The sequence below is a fragment of the Centroberyx gerrardi genome, chromosome 20 (assembly GCF_048128805.1).
Source record: "Centroberyx gerrardi isolate f3 chromosome 20, fCenGer3.hap1.cur.20231027, whole genome shotgun sequence".
Taxonomy (NCBI): Eukaryota; Metazoa; Chordata; class Actinopteri; order Beryciformes; family Berycidae; genus Centroberyx; species Centroberyx gerrardi.
Genome location: NC_136016.1, coordinates 5,567,681 through 5,585,892, shown reverse-complemented (window position 1 = coordinate 5,585,892; position 18,212 = coordinate 5,567,681). Strand labels below are relative to the sequence as shown.

The 18,212-nt window shown below is 45.5% G+C and overlaps 1 protein-coding gene across 5 annotated transcripts in view; it reads right to left on the bottom strand.

Annotated features, from left to right (window-relative positions):
* mpripb (myosin phosphatase Rho interacting protein b) overlaps positions 1-18,212 on the bottom strand; it is a 35,545-nt gene that overhangs the window by 11,708 nt on the left and 5,625 nt on the right. For all 5 annotated transcript variants that reach the window (XM_078290746.1, XM_071907811.2, XM_071907814.2 and 2 more), the window contains exons 4-15: positions 11,011-11,162; positions 10,836-10,920; positions 10,523-10,697; positions 9,751-10,195; positions 6,280-6,406; positions 5,129-5,233; positions 3,044-3,100; positions 2,267-2,335; positions 2,068-2,157; positions 1,819-1,928; positions 1,039-1,612; positions 796-933 (exon numbers count right to left, since the gene is read on the bottom strand). In XM_078290746.1, the coding sequence (XP_078146872.1) occupies positions 796-933; positions 1,039-1,612; positions 1,819-1,928; positions 2,068-2,157; positions 2,267-2,335; positions 3,044-3,100; positions 5,129-5,233; positions 6,280-6,406; positions 9,751-10,195; positions 10,523-10,697; positions 10,836-10,920; positions 11,011-11,162 (2,127 nt within the window). The remainder of the gene's footprint in view (positions 1-795; positions 934-1,038; positions 1,613-1,818; positions 1,929-2,067; positions 2,158-2,266; positions 2,336-3,043; positions 3,101-5,128; positions 5,234-6,279; positions 6,407-9,750; positions 10,196-10,522; positions 10,698-10,835; positions 10,921-11,010; positions 11,163-18,212) is intronic.

Sequence of the window (18,212 nt, the reverse complement as noted above, 5' to 3'; positions counted from 1 at the left end):
CTGAAATGTAATATTTCTACAACAAAAAGCAACACAAAAATGACATACTGTATATTCCTAAGAATCACAGGAATATAAATTCAGCTCATGGAAAAGTACTCAGAATGTAATCCATCTACAAAACTACTCATTCAGCTTTACTCTAACAAACCCATCCATACATCCACACACAAATATCAGAGGAATTCATCCAACAAAACTAATCTAAGCCATGACATAGCTGACAATATTTGTTAAAACAAAAAAAATGGATGGTCTACATAGTAGTTAATAGAAGATGAGAATCTGACTTCCATGCAAATAATTAGAAAACAAGCCAAGAGGTTATTCTTCATACATTTCAAGCCAAACATTTCAACAGCTAAAGCTATTATTTCATTAACAACAGCAACCACGGCACTGGAAATCAGACTTCTTTGGTCCATAATCAACTGATTATTCAATATATCACTGCTAGCATGAGTTCATGACTTCTATACAACACAGACCTGTCAAACAGAAAAAGAGATTCACTAGTAGAAGCCAAAGTAGTAACAAGATCTCACTGTTTTTCTTCACATGCAATGAACTCATGCAAAGGCACATAGCCGTTTGAAGCTTTGATGTCAGTTGGTTTGATGTTTTCTTACAATAAAGTACAACATGCAAAGGATGTTACAAAATGGAGGGAAAATACTGCTCAGTGGAGAACATAGGCCTAAACGCTACAACAGGACTTCCTATGATAGTAGAGTACTGTGAAGTACAGCGCAGCACAACGCTGAGTGCACAGAGGCTTGTAATCTGGTGACTCACCGGAGAGATGTAACCTGTCCGGATGTCCTGCTCTCTCTCCAGAGCCGTTCTCAGTTGGAGCTCCAGCTCCTGCTTGTGCTGGCTGGAGTCGACGAGCTGCTGGTGACAGCTCTCCAACTGTGCCTTCAGGTCTTCTACCTGGAGGAGCGGCAGGCAATGTAGAATGTTAGTAACAGAAAAGGAGAAAGTCTCTCAGTTTTACACAATTCTACAATCTCCACTACACATGCTGGGTAAACCTACCCCTTTCTTGTAACTCTCCAATAGTTTCTCCAGCTCTGCGGTCTCCCTGGGGTGCATTGTTGAGGGCAGGGGCACCCTCCTCTCCTCCCGTATGGGTGTCTTCTCCACCTGTTGCCAGTGCTGTTCAATCACCTCCTCCACTCTCTGCTGCCTCTCCAAAGATATGGGAGCTCCTGAATCAGGCCCCGTGTGTCCATCTCCCTCTCCGCTATCATAGTCCATCCTCCCTACCTCGCCGGCGGTTGGAGGCTCCGCCGATGAGCTGGTCACAGACTCGTACCTCCTCCGCCTCTCCTCCCTTCGCCTACTTCGCTCGAGGTCTCCCAGGTCTGCCTGCAGGCCCTCGGCCTCCTGGGCCCGTTGCTGAGCCAGGGCCTGGGCGATGGGCCTGAACTCTGCCCAGTCAAAGGTCTTAGACCGGCCTTCCCTTCTACGTTCGCGTGCCCGGCTCTTTTTGAGGCCGGGAGCGGAATCTCTCTCCACGGACGAGGCCTCGGAAGAAGGAGAGTCCTGCGTCACATCTGGCCTAACCAGACCCTCCAGAGGAGAGAAGGAGCCGTGATCCTCAGTTGAGCTGAAAGGCAGTAAAAAAGATAAAAGGCAGGAAAATTATTTTTCAGTAAGTTGCAGCTATTCTGAAGTAGTACCCATTGTCTAAATACCAAATAATGCTCTTGTGATGACTGAATCCTCAAACATCTTTTCAACAGAAGTCTGGATTAAAGAATAAACATCATGGTTGATTAATGTGTGCAATAGTATAGATATTATTGTGCTGACCTCGCCACATCGGGAGCAGTGGAGGGTCTGACGTTCTTCATGACTGCCTGGATCCAGTTCCTACGTATACCTGCCGTCATGGCCGACAGAGTGTGCACTCCCTCCTGGGTCTGTAGATTTAGAAGCACCATGAGATATAATGGTCAAGGCTAAATGGGGGAAGACATACCCTTTTTCATATGCTAAAATCACAACCCAAATAAGTCATGCAGCAAGAAAATCTGTACTTTAGAAGGCAATGCCTCTTACGTGTATTTGGAAACCATAGTTGCGTTGAGCCTGGTATTCAGTTACATTGTAGCAAGTAGACAGGTCAATCTCACCATCCAGGTCGGAAGCCTGTGGTAGTACAAATATGAGATAAGTGACAAACGTGAAATGTAACACAAAAAATTGCTCAAAAGAAAAAAAAGCAATAACAGTTGACATAAAGAGAATGACAGGTCACCTCCTCAGCGATGGAGTCCTTGTAGTATCGCAGGCTGTGATCTGTCAGCACAAACCAATATTTCTTCCACTGCCGAGGGGAGAGGAAAAAGAGCAAGTTGGGTTATACAAAGTTCAAAGGCAGAGTTCTGTCACAGCAATCGCGCCCATCTAAAAAGAGCATATAACAGTCATCTGGAGCGCTGGAACACCGATGAGTTATTGAGAAATGAAAAATTAGTCACATATATTATCGAATACTCCCTCCGAGTCAGTGAAACCTGCTCTAGGATGCGGTAGAGTGTGCAACTGATGACACCCTCCCTCCCCATATATCATATAAAGATGCATGTCAAAAGCCTTCAGGCCCCACCCTGGTCTTTTAACCGTTCTCTATTGAAGCTTCCACATCAAAGTCTGGCCAGGTCTCTTTAAAGGCCATAGAATGCTACAGACATTCAAAAGTGCTTTAGGTGGACAGTTCAGATGCTGTTTGAACTAGCTACCGACTCCCTTCTTTGATGACTCCATCCCTCCCATTCATGAAGACACCAATGACGTGAAACTGTGTTTATGTTTTTTAAATGTCAACATTTGCTGTTTATTTGCTGCTCTGTCTCAGTCTGGAGTGTTAGTAATCTGATTCCTTCCTTAGCTTCAGATTTTTACTCAAACATCAGCAAATAGAAATGTCATTTTAAGACATTTGGCGACCTTCCTTTTGTTTCAAAGTTTAATTTGTTCCTCCTGGCCTGACTGATCCACACAGACAAGTTCAGGTTACCAGCTCATACAGTACCTGGCCTTGCTCATCCAGCTTCACCATCCAACCTTTTTTGAAGTTCAGCAGATCCGGCTGTAAAGAAAAAAATTAAGTATAATGAGAAACCATCTCTGAATGAATATTCAAAAATGCATCTTGGTGTGTCCACAATGTTTCATCATGCAAGATGACCTCAGAGGTACTCAAAAATGCAAATACTGTGTGTCAACCCATTTCATATTACTCTTTGACACTGTAGCAGTAGCAGATTATCACCACTTACCTGAGCCTTTAAATACAATGATAAAAGGTAACAAAGATAAAAGCAGACCATATTCGCCCAAAACATAGCAAAAAATAATTCCTTACTCTTTTTCTTAATTGTTCAAGTGCAAAAAGTTGTATTCTCATTGTTCAGGTTAAGAGCAGGACAAACACATGCTCAGTCAGTCAGCTGAGGGTAGAAGTTGACCCTACCGATGGTTCAGACAAATCAAGCAGAGGATATGAGACCGTTTCAATGTGGGCCACTGGCCAGGGGCAACTTCTGCCAGTTTTACTGCCGTTCTGTGCTACTCTAGCTGAGTATGCGGAGTCCAGTGCTCAGTATTGCTGTACTCTGCTGTGATTCCACACAGTGGGAGAAACACACACACACACGTGAACAGTGCCCTTATGAAGCAGTGGTAAATTGTGACACACACACACACACACACACACACACACACACACACACACACACACACACACACACACACACACACACACACACACACACACACACACACACACACACACACACACACACACGTCTCTCTTCACCAGCAGACAGACATATAACAGCATAATAACAACGCGCAATATGGGTGCAATGAAAACACGCAGAGGGCAAAAATCTGAAAACGGAGGTAGCAGGAGGAGGAGGATAACCTGGACAGGAGAGGGAGAAGAGGGGGCTGCACTGCCCCCCGCAGCACGGAGGACTGCCCTACAACATCCACACCCTCACACACCCACACCAAGGCCAGAGAAACAGTGTTAGTCTTGAAGAGAAAGACACTTTCAACTACAATGGAAATATATCACAGACCAAGATATGAAGTCTTCTCATGCATTTTCAAACTGGATGGTCAACAGCTCTACCATATAATAATGTGATACGTTATTGCTCCCTATGGGGAAATTGTCTTTCCTCCAGGGATTTTTTTTTTACTTTATTGGCTTGTGATCAATTATAAGAGAAAGGAAATGGATGGAAGGATTAAACAGGACACGTTGAGTGTTCCACCTAAAGCTCCTACATGTAGAATATTTATCTCAATAAATCATTCTCAAATGAATTTTGATAGCATCGTATAGTGGCCATAAAAAAACGGGTTATTGTGGTGAAAATTGGTTAATTCTATGTGTTGCTTTCGACGTGTTAACTCCATTTGTCCTGGGGTATTTTTTGGCACAAAATGTGCAGGATTGACTTACGGCACAAAGATAGGGCCTCAACCAAAACAGAAAGAGGACTCACTTTGAACAAGTACAGTTGAACACGAATTGAGGGATGTCTGCCGAGACCTTTCTCAATCTTTTATTTCTCCTCACTCTGTTACCTAACCAAATCTAGCCCTGCAGCCCCGACAACAACCCAGTGACCTCTCTCAGCACAGCTAAAGGCCTGGCACTGATGCTGACCTTGGACCCTACAGCTTAGCAGAACAGCAGAGGTATTGTGTGGAAAACACAGTCCACACACAACACACACACACGAAACACCTTGAGTAAACAACGGTGGCTGATTCCTGGGTTTTCTCTTTATGACTTACTATTATGTTGTGTTGCAGGTTTAACTCACCTAGCTACCGCCGAGTCCTGCCATTCATTAACAAAATGCATAACATAACCTACTGGTTACAGAGACAAACACGCCTCGGTCACGGCGTGAACACATTTTCTCCACAAACACACCGCAACGACCACTACACCCTTACTTTGTGTGTTAATACTGGGCTGTAAAACAACATTACTTGGTTTCACATCTTCCAGCATCTGTTAGTCACAGAAGATGCTGTCTAGATGAACCCTGAACCTTGGTTAGGCCACAAAAGCGAGAGAAGAGTAGAGGCTCACCGTCATGACTGACTCGGTGGTCCGCCGGTCCAGGGACTTGGCTCTCCTCAGCGGGGGCAGGGTGGAGGGGAAGTCCAGACCCTGACCGAGGTCATGCCTCTGCTCCTGGAACAGACAAGCATACTACATTGTTTTTTATACCCTTGGATCGGAAAATAACTCACTCTAATGGTCAAACAGAGTGTGAGAGTCAATGTGCAGTGGATAAATGCCATGGCAAATGTTTTTTACTGTTACGGTCAAACATATGACATATATGAAATACAATAATCAGAGATCTTGACATTTAAAAAGCAGGATATAATCTAATTTGGTATGGGTTCGGGTGGGAATCAATATGCTGTGGATAAATGTCATGACAACCGATCCTTCCACATATTTTGCGAGGCTCAACCCAGCTCAGCACTGCACTGAACCAGAGAGAATGAAAACAAAGAACACACGCTGATAGAGTGAAGCAAAACATACCATCTCTAATTCTGTGTGTATGTAAGAGGGATTTGTGCACAATCGGGTGTTTGACAGCACCAATGAGATAAACAGAATGCCAATATGTGTGTGCAGTATGAGCAGAAAACCTTTATCTTTCATCTGTACCTGATTGTGCCACAGTTAAACATGATTGACAAAGCTGAAGAGATGGGACAAAAAAGGAAAGTGGTAAACTGTGATTTTGAGAACATTTTGCAGTCCGTCTGTGACTTTCTGCCTTGGTGTCCTGGGTCTCTGTGCTCCTATAGAGGGGTTTTGAGCCGCTCCAGCCCAAGCAGAGAGGGCCGGGGTGGGAAAGGGAAGCACAATCGCCAGGGGAATCCCACCACAGAATGGAAACTGGAAATGAATACAGCGCACGCTGCCGACCTCTGACCTCCAACCAAAACAAAGGCAGGACAGAGGGAGGGAGAGATGGAGGGAAGAGGGCGAGGGTGAAGGGAAAAGATAGGGGAGTGGGGGGAGGTGCTGGGACGGAGAGGAAAAAACCCACAACACATGCTGGTAGGTCAAACGCCGGGCTCGCGTCTGTTCTGCCGCGTGACGTTGTTTCAAAGCGCTGTTTACATGTCTTACCGCATCCATTGTAAAGCACTACACAATGTTGGCACTGTTGGCATGAATATGCAACCACACACACACACACACAGCAGTGTTACCTCTCTGTGGAAGCGCCTGTGCTCGCTGCGGCCCTGTCTGGCTCCACTCCTCACTGCCTCCTCCACCTCCATCCTCTCTGCGTTCTCCAGCTCCAAGGCCTCCAACTTCTCAATCACGCCGGAGCGACTGGAATCAACACACACACACACACACACAGTTAAAGAAAAACAATCCCTTCCATCTCTCTTGTTAGCTCTTATTCTATTTCTTTGCCAGCCTCTTACATGATGCTTCTATGGTCACAGGATTATTGAAAGGGCACCAAGGCCCTCACCTATGCACTCATTAAGTTTGGTTGCTTGTATTTTTTGGTAATCTGTGATGGGGTATCTGCAGGGCTCAGAAAGCAAAATGTAACTTTTTAAGACGTTTTTAATGCTGCCTGGAATTGGATTTAAGACCAACAACCAAACCAAAACAAACAGCTGGTAAAGGAGACACCAGGAAATAAATGGTTTATAGACATGTTGTCCAATATGTTTAACAGATTGTATCAATATCAATCCAAGAGTGGACACGCATTTGGATCAAACATAAAGCCCCAGTAGGTAGGTTTTATTAGTTGACTTTTTTTTTTGAATACAGCAAAAGTAATCCTCATGTTGAGTGAACATAAATGAGTAAGATAATCAGTCAGAATCTCCTCAAATACTGACAAGTGCCATTGCTCTGCTATTTGCTTTCAAAGTAAATTTTGTGACTGTGACCAATTGATGCAAACTCTGAACAGGAGGGCGTCACCCGGTGCTGTCAATCACCTGTCGCTCATTGTCACTGGCTGGATGGCTAGTGGAGGGAGGGGAATGGGGGGAATGGGGGGAAAGGGGGGATAGGGGTCGTTTTTTCCTGCGGCTTTAATGAGTCCAACTGGAAGTGCAAGTAATGTAATAAAACATAAGAAAATAAAACCGACACTGCTGCCGGTCCCACATCTCACATCTTTCGGTGAAACTACACAATTCATGGCAATTGCCTTATTTCATTGGCTGTACTTTCCAACTCTGCCTCAACTAAATATCACTAAATGTAAAGATTCTGTCAGTACAATTGTCTAATTTTATAGCTGCATTAAAATTTAAATCTAACTGAAAAAGTAAACCTGCATAATATTGTGCAAAATAAGACCTCAAATGACTGTATTCAGGGCATTTTAATGCCTTTTAAGGCCTTACATTTAGACAATTTAAGACTTTTTCAGACTTTTTAAAAACGACCAGTTGATACCTTGCAGATATAAAGCTTATTCTACTGCATTTATTGTAAATTGTTCTGGATAAGTGTATCAGCTAAATGCCTAAAATGAAAATGGAAAGATCAAGGGTAGCAGTCACAGTGATCTGACCACAACAAACAGTGAAGAGGGCCATGATGTTATGCAAGACAGAACAACAGAGTAAGTCAAGAGGTCAAAAAGCATCTGATAGCTGAACAATAAGCATCAATCAGACCTACGCTGGTATAGGCTCTTAATGAAAAACTAGTCCTTTGGTAGACCTATCTTATGGCAAGGTGGTCACACATCAGAATGAACATTGGACCGCAGATCCAAGGATGAGATATTGACCGAGGACGGCCTCTGCTCATTGGTGTTTACCCGCAGACTTCCTCAAACCCTGTTCAGACAGTGAAACGGTACACTGCCAGCTTTGACACGTTCCCACACATAGGCCTTTTGTTAAACGGTGGAGGAATTCATTTTACGGGGAGGAAGAGAGTGAGAGGCAGTGGGAAATATTAAATTACTTGTTTTTTTCCCCCCTAAATGCTGCCCTTATTTGGGGACTCCTCGGCCAAAGCTGCCCTCCTTAAAAGGCAATGAGGGAGAGAGGAGGAGGAGGAGGACAGAGTGAGGGGCATTTAAGTCGCATGGTCCATGACTGCGTCCCTGGCTGCTGGCTGGGCATGTCTGGGACAGTGTGTGTGTATTTAACAGAGATGCCGTTTCCCCGAAAAGCTCAAACTGGCCCAAATGGACCAGTTATCTGTTTATGGGGCCGACTTTGGGCACTCTTCCTATTTTCCCTCTCCTCCTTTTCCTTTCGGGCCTGGCATGGATGGAGTGGACTGAATGGAGCAGGAAGCTGGCTCTGGGAGGAAAAAGATGACCCCCCCCCCCCCCCCCCCCCCTCCCCCCTCTCTCTCTCTGATGTGTGTGTGTGTGTGTGTGACCTATGACCTTTCCGAGAACAGCACCAGGGGCCGAGAGGCAGATTACTGAATGGAAAGTACAGAGGCTGTGTGTTTATACAGTGTATGCTTACACTGAGTACGACTGCTGATAAAACATATAATTAAAAAAAAAAACTGGCAGGGAGAGGCGATTGTTAAGCAACAAAGAAGAAAAAGAAGAAGCACACACGCACAAACACACACGCAGAGGGAAATTCAAAGCAGAGCATCACAACACAAATCCCGGCATGTCTTCATTTCACCAAATACGGCCTTTTCTCCTCCCCTGCCCTCCGCTGAAAACACACCAGTTCTGAGAGCGTATCATCAAGCGAGCATCAAAAGCGTAAGTGTGTGCGTCACTGGACTCTGTGTGTGTGTGTGTGTGTGTACATGCCTTTAAAAGGATAAGCCCGCCGCTCGAGTATTTCCAGACCACAGTGTCTGTGAGCGTGAAGCTGGCATTCCGAGAAGGCAGTCCACTAACCTGGTTCACCAGGCTAAATCAGAGGCTGATTAAATGCTTTACCTGGCAGCGGGGACGGCAAGGTGTAGACAGGCTAAATATAGCTGGCCTCTCCTGCACTCCTGTGTGTGTGTAGTTCTAGTTTCATTCACGGCTAGAGAAGGCCTCTCTGTCACTTAAAGAAATATAATCCCGGAGGAGCAAGACAGCTAATCTGTCCTGGGGTTAGACCAATATATCGGGTTACCAATGTGTGTGGTCGATATTAGCCTTTTATAAAAAACTGTATCGGTCAGCCAGTGTCGTCCAGTTCTGATATGATGGATATGATGCAGTTCGTTTGATAACATATTTACTGTATAATTGGTCTCCAAAAAAATAGAAACAAAATCCACTGGACTTAAAATAAAGAGCTGTCAGTTAAGTTTAGCTCAACTGGATTTTGTTTCTATTTTTTTGGACATCTTACAGCCTGGATGACTGGAATGAATCTACACAGATGTATAATTGGTCAACACTACACTGGTCGTCCATGCTGAAATAATTCAAATGTAATTCTAAGTAATTCTAATGCAACATTTTAGTCAGATTCCACACAAGTGCGCATAAATATGTTTTATTATTATTATCCTTGGTTTCAATGAAGTGTTTGAGTGTCATGTGGTTTAAAGTTTTTTGGCACGAAAATGGTCATATTTAAATAAATTGAATATAGGTACAAAATGTCAGCTATAAGCAGCATGAATCTAATGTTATCGGATTTCAAAAACACATACTGGTCAAAAGGGACAGTTATATGACGGACAACAGCGGGACAGACAGAGCAGGCACTGACCTCCTCTCGGGGCTGAGGACAGCCTCCCTCTCCTGCCTGTCGGGGCTCCTCAGGCGGCTCCTCTTCTCCGCCTTCCTGGCCTCGGCCTCCAGGCGGCGGGAGCGCGCCGTGTCGTGGTGGCCGTGGGAGTAGCCGCCCCGGTGCGTGGTCGGGTGGCTGTCGGTGCTGGTCACCGTGCTGCCGCTGGCGTCCGAGTCCAGCGAGCTGACCGAGCCGCTGATGTGCGAGCCGTTGGAGAGCAGGGAGCTGCCGGAGGGGAAGGGGTCGCTGGGGGCCGGGGAGAGGCAGCGCGGCACGCCCCCGAGGCTGGAGCAGGAGCCCGTCGGCGAGAGCAGGTCGCCGGGCGGCTGGGGCGCCGAGCCGTGGAGCGGCGGGACGCCCCGGTCCACCTCGTCGCCGTTCACGGAGCCGGCGTCGGAGCCATGGCCCACAGAGGCACAGTCACCTGGTCCAGAGACAGAGAGAAGACGCCCGGAAACATGATAAGAAATGCTGCTTGACTTACAAACACACATATACTGATGAAAAGATGACTATACCACCAATTTTCTATGAACTTTTTGCTAGCAGAATATTGTATTTTATTTTTACCCACTATTCTTATCTTTAGAATATCCTCAACCTTTTACTTGTTTCAATCCATGTTGTGAGTATGATTTGCTTTTATTTGATTGCTGAAGCACTTAGTAAACTCTTTAAAAAGTGCTATACATACATAAGAGATTACTCTCATTATAATAACATAGGAGATAATGGTGTTGTTCCTCCCTACCTGCAGGGGGCAGTGGCGAGCCCAGCGGCGGCAGGTCAGCAGCAGACCAGACGGCGGCCCCCTCAGCCTCTCTCTGGTTCAGCTCCTCCTGCCAGATGATGGAGCTGGAGTCTGGAACCTTCTCGGCCTCGGGGATGCCGGAGCCCGTCACCGCTACCTTGGCCGGACCTGGCTCCTGGACACACGAGAAACGAGAAAAGCCACAAACGATGGAATATGATGAAGAAACTATCAGCATGGTTGGAACATGTCTTTAACCAATCAGATTGCTTGGGTTAAAGCACCTTGTTGTGTAAGCTGTATGGAGGATTACCTGGGAGGTGGTGGGCTCCACCTTGCGTTTCTTCTTCTGGTTCTGTTTGTTGGTCCTGGGATACACCACCAGTTGTTCGCTCCACCTGAAGACGGGCAGAAAAGAGGCGTTTTTGACTCATCCATGCCACCCTGCCCTGCCCTGCCCATCATCACACACATAAAACACAACTTACCCATTGATAATCTCTTTGTTCTCTCCTCTGATGAAGTACTCCTGGTCCGGGGTGATGATGCACAGGGCGTTCTTCTGGCCCGTCTTGGGCTCGGCATCAATGACGTCTGTGCATAGGTTCATGTTCACCGTGCCCTGGGGCAACGTGCTCGGCTGGGGGACAAACAACACTGACATTTAACTTCTAGACTGAATTTATTAGAGCCTGTATTTTACCCTTTGAACTTTAATGATCTCTGTGCGGAAATATGGCCGTTGCAGCCGCAGATAATAGGATACAGCAAAGAAAAAGTAGGATATCAAAAGGAATTGAACAAATGGAGAGTATTAAACATAATGCCACTGACAATTACACTAGAACATATTAATAAATATATGAATGGAAAATATACGCTACCAGTCAAAAGTTTGGACCCACCTGATGGAATGTACTATGTTTTTCATTATCTTAAAGCCATTTTGATCTAAAGGCTTCTGCTTAAATGCTTGAAATTTGTTTTTTTAGACAAATATAAATAGTAAAGCCTTTGCCTTTCCATCAAGGCAAAGGGCGGCTACTTTAAAGAATCTAAAATATAAGATAGTTTTGATTTGTTTAACACTTTTTTTGGTCACTGCAAAATTCCATTTGTGTTATTTCATAGTTTTGATGTCTTTACTATTATTCTAAAATAGTAAAAATAAAGCAAAATGCGTGTGTCCAAACTTTTGACTGGTAGTGTACATATTCACTGTATATGTGCAGTGTGTGCAAAATAATAGCAGTGTAACAGATACTACAACATAAATTAAAAATGTGAAAAAATATGTGTGATTTTAGAGAGGAGCTTTCACTTTCTCGCTGGTTTGTTTCCATATCGGACGGGTGGCCGCCCCAACTAAACACTGCTATCACATTCCATATAGTTACAAACTCAAACAAAGAGGATTTGAGGGGGAAAAACATGACTCAGTAATGTACAACATTTCATAGGCTTCATAGGCACAATAACTCTCTCTTTCAGTCCTTCGGTTTCTCCTCTGCCTTTCTTGCTCGGAGGACACGTCAGGCCTCGGCTGTACGGTCGCGCCGCTGTTATCAACCGCTCACCATGGTAACTGGGGAAATCTTTCAGTTGTAGCGCCTACTGAGTGAATAGGGGGGATGACAGCAATGGGAGGCTGGACTAAAGCTGCTTTGTGTGTGTGAATGTGTTTGAGCGTGCGACCAGTGTAGACCAGAGGGCTATGTCTCTGTTTTGTACACCAGCTAGGGGACTAAGAAGCGCATTTCTTATACTTCTTTTCAGAGAATCCCAATGCGCTACGCTGACCATGTGATAACAATAATCCATCCCCTTCCATCTCTGCTGCACAATCTGTTCCAATAAAATGCTAAGACAATCCCTTCCATATTCCTTGGGTTAAAAGGACAGAGGAAATATGGCCATAACCTGGTAGTAAAAGCAGAAAAGTTGTTCAACCAGCCATTTGGCAATAGACCAGTGTAAGCTTCATCCGTGTTTTGGGCGGCTGTGTAATGAACTCATTGTTATTTCTACCTGATAACTTATTGTCTCGTCAACATCGGAGAGCAGAATTCCCCTAAACTTCCTCTCAGACCCCCGTGCTTTCTGTGCGCGTCTGGTCTGAATCCTGCAGCGTCGTTATCAGGCTTTGCTCGGCTCTGCCTGCTACAGATGTAAAACAGGTGCTGGTTCCCCTCTCCAGCTCCTTTTAAGGCCATTCAACACAGATCCAGCTTTATTAAGATCTGCCTGTAAACCCCCGGGGGCTGCCAAATATGGCAATTACATCGGGTCGCACTTTAGAACTCGGAGGCTGCAGAAGGATTTGCTCCACTAGAAAGAGAGTAGACAGTTTGAGAGAGAACATCGAGGCTGCTTAGTGCTGCTGAGGGCAGGGGGCTGAGAACTGCTGAACCCCGCAGTGGGGTAACACTCCTGCCACGTCAATGTTGTAGTGACATCTGTAGAGACGGGAATGGTAGCACGCATACAGTTCTTTAACACGCGTGGAGAAAAGCTGACAGGGTATTACGCGCCCTGGTACTATATTACCACTATGACTGAAACACAGATTTCTAGCTGTTCTTTATCTGTACTGATGCAGCTTAAACCTATGGCCTGGCTCTTCTAGGCTTTATCAGGCCCATAAAACTCAAGTAGCTTAATCATTTTCATTGTCAGCAGGGGAGGAGAGCTTCAAGATAGGAAAAACTTATTTTCTGTCGAGTTCTATAATCCAGTGCCCTAGCTTTCAAAACAGACACATAGATTCTGTGAGGAAAAACGTGATCGCTACTTCAACCTACGAGACTAGGACAATAGCTGGAATGGTAACAATGAGGCTGCAAGCAAAATGTCCATTTAGAAAACTCCATTAGCTACAATAATGGAGTGATTTGATCCAGCGACTACTCGTCATGGTCAGTGTATGGGGTCAAGCAAAGATTAGGTTGACCCTGATGCTGACCTGTGTTTGTTGCCGTTATGGTGAAGCCAGAATTTTCAGAATTCCAGCTGACCCTGGTTCTGTGCAATATAAAGGCAACTTGTTGTTGCTTAGAAACTGCCCTCTGCTACTGGCACCAAAACAAAGGAGATGTATCTGCCAAGGCTGCCATTCAAACGCAGATGAATTATAGCGGGTTTGATTTCTACACAACCGATCCAATCCCATATCCTCCGATTGTGTCTGGCTTCCATGGGGCTGACTATTTTTAGCTCCGCAGCGGGATATTATTAAAAGTAACGACTTTCTCACAGACTCTTCTTGAGATTTCAGCCTCTCAGGGAGCATGACACGACAAGAAGCAATAAAACACAACATGAGACTGAACTACACAGAAACAATACGGGCCATGGTAGTCTATCAAGTAAAATGTTTTTCATACTAAGCAAGTACATAATTCGTAATTATAGTAAATACATAAAATTATCCACTGAATATGTTATCACCACGACTTGGCTACTGCAAACAATTACCCCCATGCTAAACTCTGGGGTATTTATAAATGCAGCCCAAGCCCAATAGTAAACTGTTGAAACCTTCCAAAAAACACTGTAAAAACGGTGTGAAAAGCCCAACTCAGCCAGCTTTAGAATTAAGTGGAGTACACCCACTCTATAAATGAGAAATCCTCCGGGAGGCTTTTACAGGCCAAAGCCAGTGGCAAGTCCCGTCAGAGACGGCCGCAGCAGGCTGTGTGCGGAGTGGAGGCTGCTGTTTTATACGGCATATGTGCCTCGACACGCAGCGCCCTCCGTCAAAACTCTCGGCAAAACTCCCAGCGCTTAACAGACAGGAACTGCCAGTCTAGCTTCTCCTTAACCCCCCCCCCCTTTCCCTGCTAGGGCTGCCATGTTGGAAATGCCTACAGAAAGTCATAAAGCGGCATCCTGGATTCAACATCTGGCAGATGCAGTGGAGGTGTATACTAGCCTAGGGATGGGACAGTACGCTTATCTCACGATACGATTCCATATGTGATATGGAGGTCACAATTCAATACAACCACAATACGATGTAATAAATAAAACTTCAACAACAAAGTATGACTGTGCAGAATTCTGTTTATTTCTGAGCCACAAATCTTTCTAGCAATGGCATTGGCTGCTAATGTAAGCAACAATTTAAAAATGTCATTACAAAGTGCAAATAATATAATTTCAATGAGAGTTTATGAAATTGTGATGGTCAAGCGTCTCATTTGTGATTACTACAGCAGAATAAAATGTAACTAATATCGCGATTCATTTTTCTGCCCCACGATACGCATTGTCACATTTTTGTATTGTGATATACTGAATTTCGATATATCGTCCCATCCCTAGTGTATACAGGACGATGTGGCAGGTTGGGGCGATTCTGACCATGTGACCGAATGACAGAATTGCTTTTAGGTTCCTCAAAGATGAGGAAGGACAGAAGCGGCTCTGGAGCGAAGCGGCGCGCTGCGTGACCTTTCCTCCCCCTTCAATGTGTTCTCGTGGTCAATGACCTTTTAACCTCAATACTTTCCGGGTGGTCTCACTCAATTTCCATCCCTCTCAGCAAATCTGTTTCTCCACGACCCGTCTGTCCCGCTTTTATGGTCTCTCTCCGCCCAGCCATTTAACGTTATCCTTCACGCCGCCTAAGCAGTGTTGTAACCTCTCTTAACTATTCCCCAAACTGTCTGACCGTCGGACGCATTACCACCCGCCCCGTCCCCAGCATCATCAGAGCTGGGTGCTTGCCGTGGCGGGATGCGTGTGGAATGTCTGGGTCTGGGGCATATCTGAGCGTTTCCCCTGTGGTTTCGAGGGGCGAGTGCTCCCTTTCTCCTGCTCTCTGTGGTCCTGGGGCTGCGAGCTCGCTGCAGTTCACCAAATAAGGGCATAGGAGAGGAATGCTGGCGAAGACCGGAGAGCATCTCTCCCTCTCCTCATGGTTAAAATAGTTCAGCTTCAAGAGGCCACCGCTTCGCATGTACATAGCGCCCTGCTGTCTACTGGTCGAAAAATAGCAACCAATGTCATCACTCCCTGGACCTTGGTCTTCAAAATCATTAAAAAGGTTAAAAGGCTTCGCTGTGTGAAAATAGGCTGTTCCTTTGACTAATATAAGACACATTTGCGCTTTTCCAGGACGATAAGATCTGGTAACTTGGTGACCGGGACCTGGTCACTGGTCGTCCTATTCATTGTTAATGTTTGCAGTGTTTCCATCTATACCCACAAAATATCAGTTGGTTGCCGACTTTGACCGCCTCGGCTGGCTCAGAGTAGAGGAATTACTAACAATCACTTTAAGCATAATAAATACCCTCATCCTAGACCATATTGAGCCTTTTATGGAGACAGGCACACAGGGAATCACAGTTGCAATATTGCGCATAAAAAACACAAGCCAACCAAATTACAGTCCTAGACAAAGACGATGCCAGGGCATTCCAGTCTAGTCCGACAAAATACCAAACAAAAAAAAAAGAAAGCGATCTACATCATCTTAAGAGTGAGACGAAAAGAGCAACCTCATTACTCTTAACAGCAATTCAAATGATCAAGCATCCAAATAAGCAACGAGCTGGTAAACACATTAACTTGCTGATTGATGTCAGTTGGTAACATCTTAAACATTGTCATGTGGCTGGCCGGTCCTCAGCTGGCCGCTCGTCTGAGAGTCAAAGAGTTAATCTGATCACTGGAACAATGGCCCTTTTATCACTGGTCACTTCACCCATTAAAGGGATACTTTGACATTTTGAATTTCAGTTAGTTTTCCTGGCCATTACTGATTGAAACTAAAGGGAATAACTAGCTCATGCTTGCACACACAGATTCCCCCACAACACATGACAAGTGAAGGAAAATTCAAAATGTCAAGGTATCTCTTTGATCCACTCCAGCTGGAGTATCGACTGCAAGGGAAACAAGCCCATCTCTTCTTAGATGGACAGCTACACAATTATGACTTGAAGTGATGAATCCCATTATTTAGCTAGATCTTGTGATCACAATTATTAGTCTGGCCTTGAGCAAAACACTGAATCCCTACCAAGGGTTCTGTAGCTGACCCTGACCCTTGACCTCTGACCTCCCTGGGATCAATCGATTATCACGAAAATATGGCCAATATTCTATGATAGTTAATTGTGGAAACTAAAATGATGATACATGATTCATTTTGCAGCCCTACCCTCTGCATGAACCTCCTTGGCCTGATAGGCTTAGCTGCTCTGTTGGAGATGAACAGCAATAAAAGGGGAGATAATGTGATCAAAAGAGGAATAAGACTGCCAAAGACAGAGCGGGTGGGTGTGGCTTCTGTAAATCTCTCCACTGTATAAGAGCGACAGGAGGGGGATGGGGGTATCCGGCACATAATGTATACACCCCCCCCCCAGCCCAAAACAAAGCGTATCTGCCCTCCACTGCCAGCTCAAGCCTTTGGGTAAACAATGACGCGCTTGACGAGCTCAACATCAGAAATTAAACGTGTGGTTATCAGCTCAGAGTTTTTCGGAGAATTCCTATCCTGGGGGTCCCGAGCACAAAGCGGCCATTTCCCTGACCCAGTTTTCCTGCCTTTTGGAGCGCTCTCCGGGCAGATGAAAAGGCCGAGGGACAATGAGGCCGACAGTTTTGGAATCACCGTTACAATGAGAGGAAAACACAATTACACACACCGGCGTGGGTGTCACTGGAAACGCATGACACAGTGGAAACACGCACGCAAACGCACGCAAACACACGCAAACACAAACGCGGTTTCCTCCCTTTGTCATCGCCGGCAGATCAATGACAATATGAAGGGATTCACCAAGCGTGACTTCAAACGTCTCCTCTTGCATCACCAAATGGCTTCTACACCCACACACAGGCAGAGTCGGCCGATCTCGAAGCCTCAAAGCTCATCTCCTTTCCCCTCGCAGTTCTACTGACTCGCAGGAACAGAGCTGCTTTAACGAGGCCCTCTCTTTCACGTATACAGAGCTAATAAAGAAGTGGAGTTAGGTTAATATTCTGTGGTTGCTTGTGGGAAACCCCCTGGCTCAACACATGCGAAAAACAGAAAACCAAATAAAAAGTCAATGTATGTGTGTCTCTGGCAGGCTAGCTTGAATGTGCGGCCCCCAGTGTTTACACACAAGCAGTCTAATCTCCAGCCTGATCAGCCGGTATGGGTTTGGTCACCCGTGTCACATTCCCGCGGCGACACGCTACCAGCATAAACATGGGCTTAGTGTGGGCACCGAGAGGTGACTTCCCAGCCGCTCTGTCCTCTCTCTGGTTCTCAGACCCTTTTCGCTCCACGTCACAACACTTATCTCCATTGGTCTATTTACCGCTCTATGAACTAATGTATGACTTTCCAGTGGCCAGGTTTCCGGTGAGGTGGCGCATTTTCAACATCGCTGACTTTTTTTTTCTACCCCCCCACCCCCACCCCCGAGATAAGCCTGTAGTACAGCCATCACCTTCCCAGGTAGGCCTGATAAGCCTGTCTTAGGCTGGGGACAAACTACGCAACGGAACAGACTGAAGTACACACATTTGACGACAAGTTGGATTTAGGAATCACACAATACCCTTGTTTTCACGCCCCAGTGTGGCTCAAACTCAAGCTCTCACACTACTACAACCCAGAACAAACATGGACGTAGAGCATTTTTGTTGCCACATTTCCTGTACTTTTTTCTTTGTGTCATGCACAACT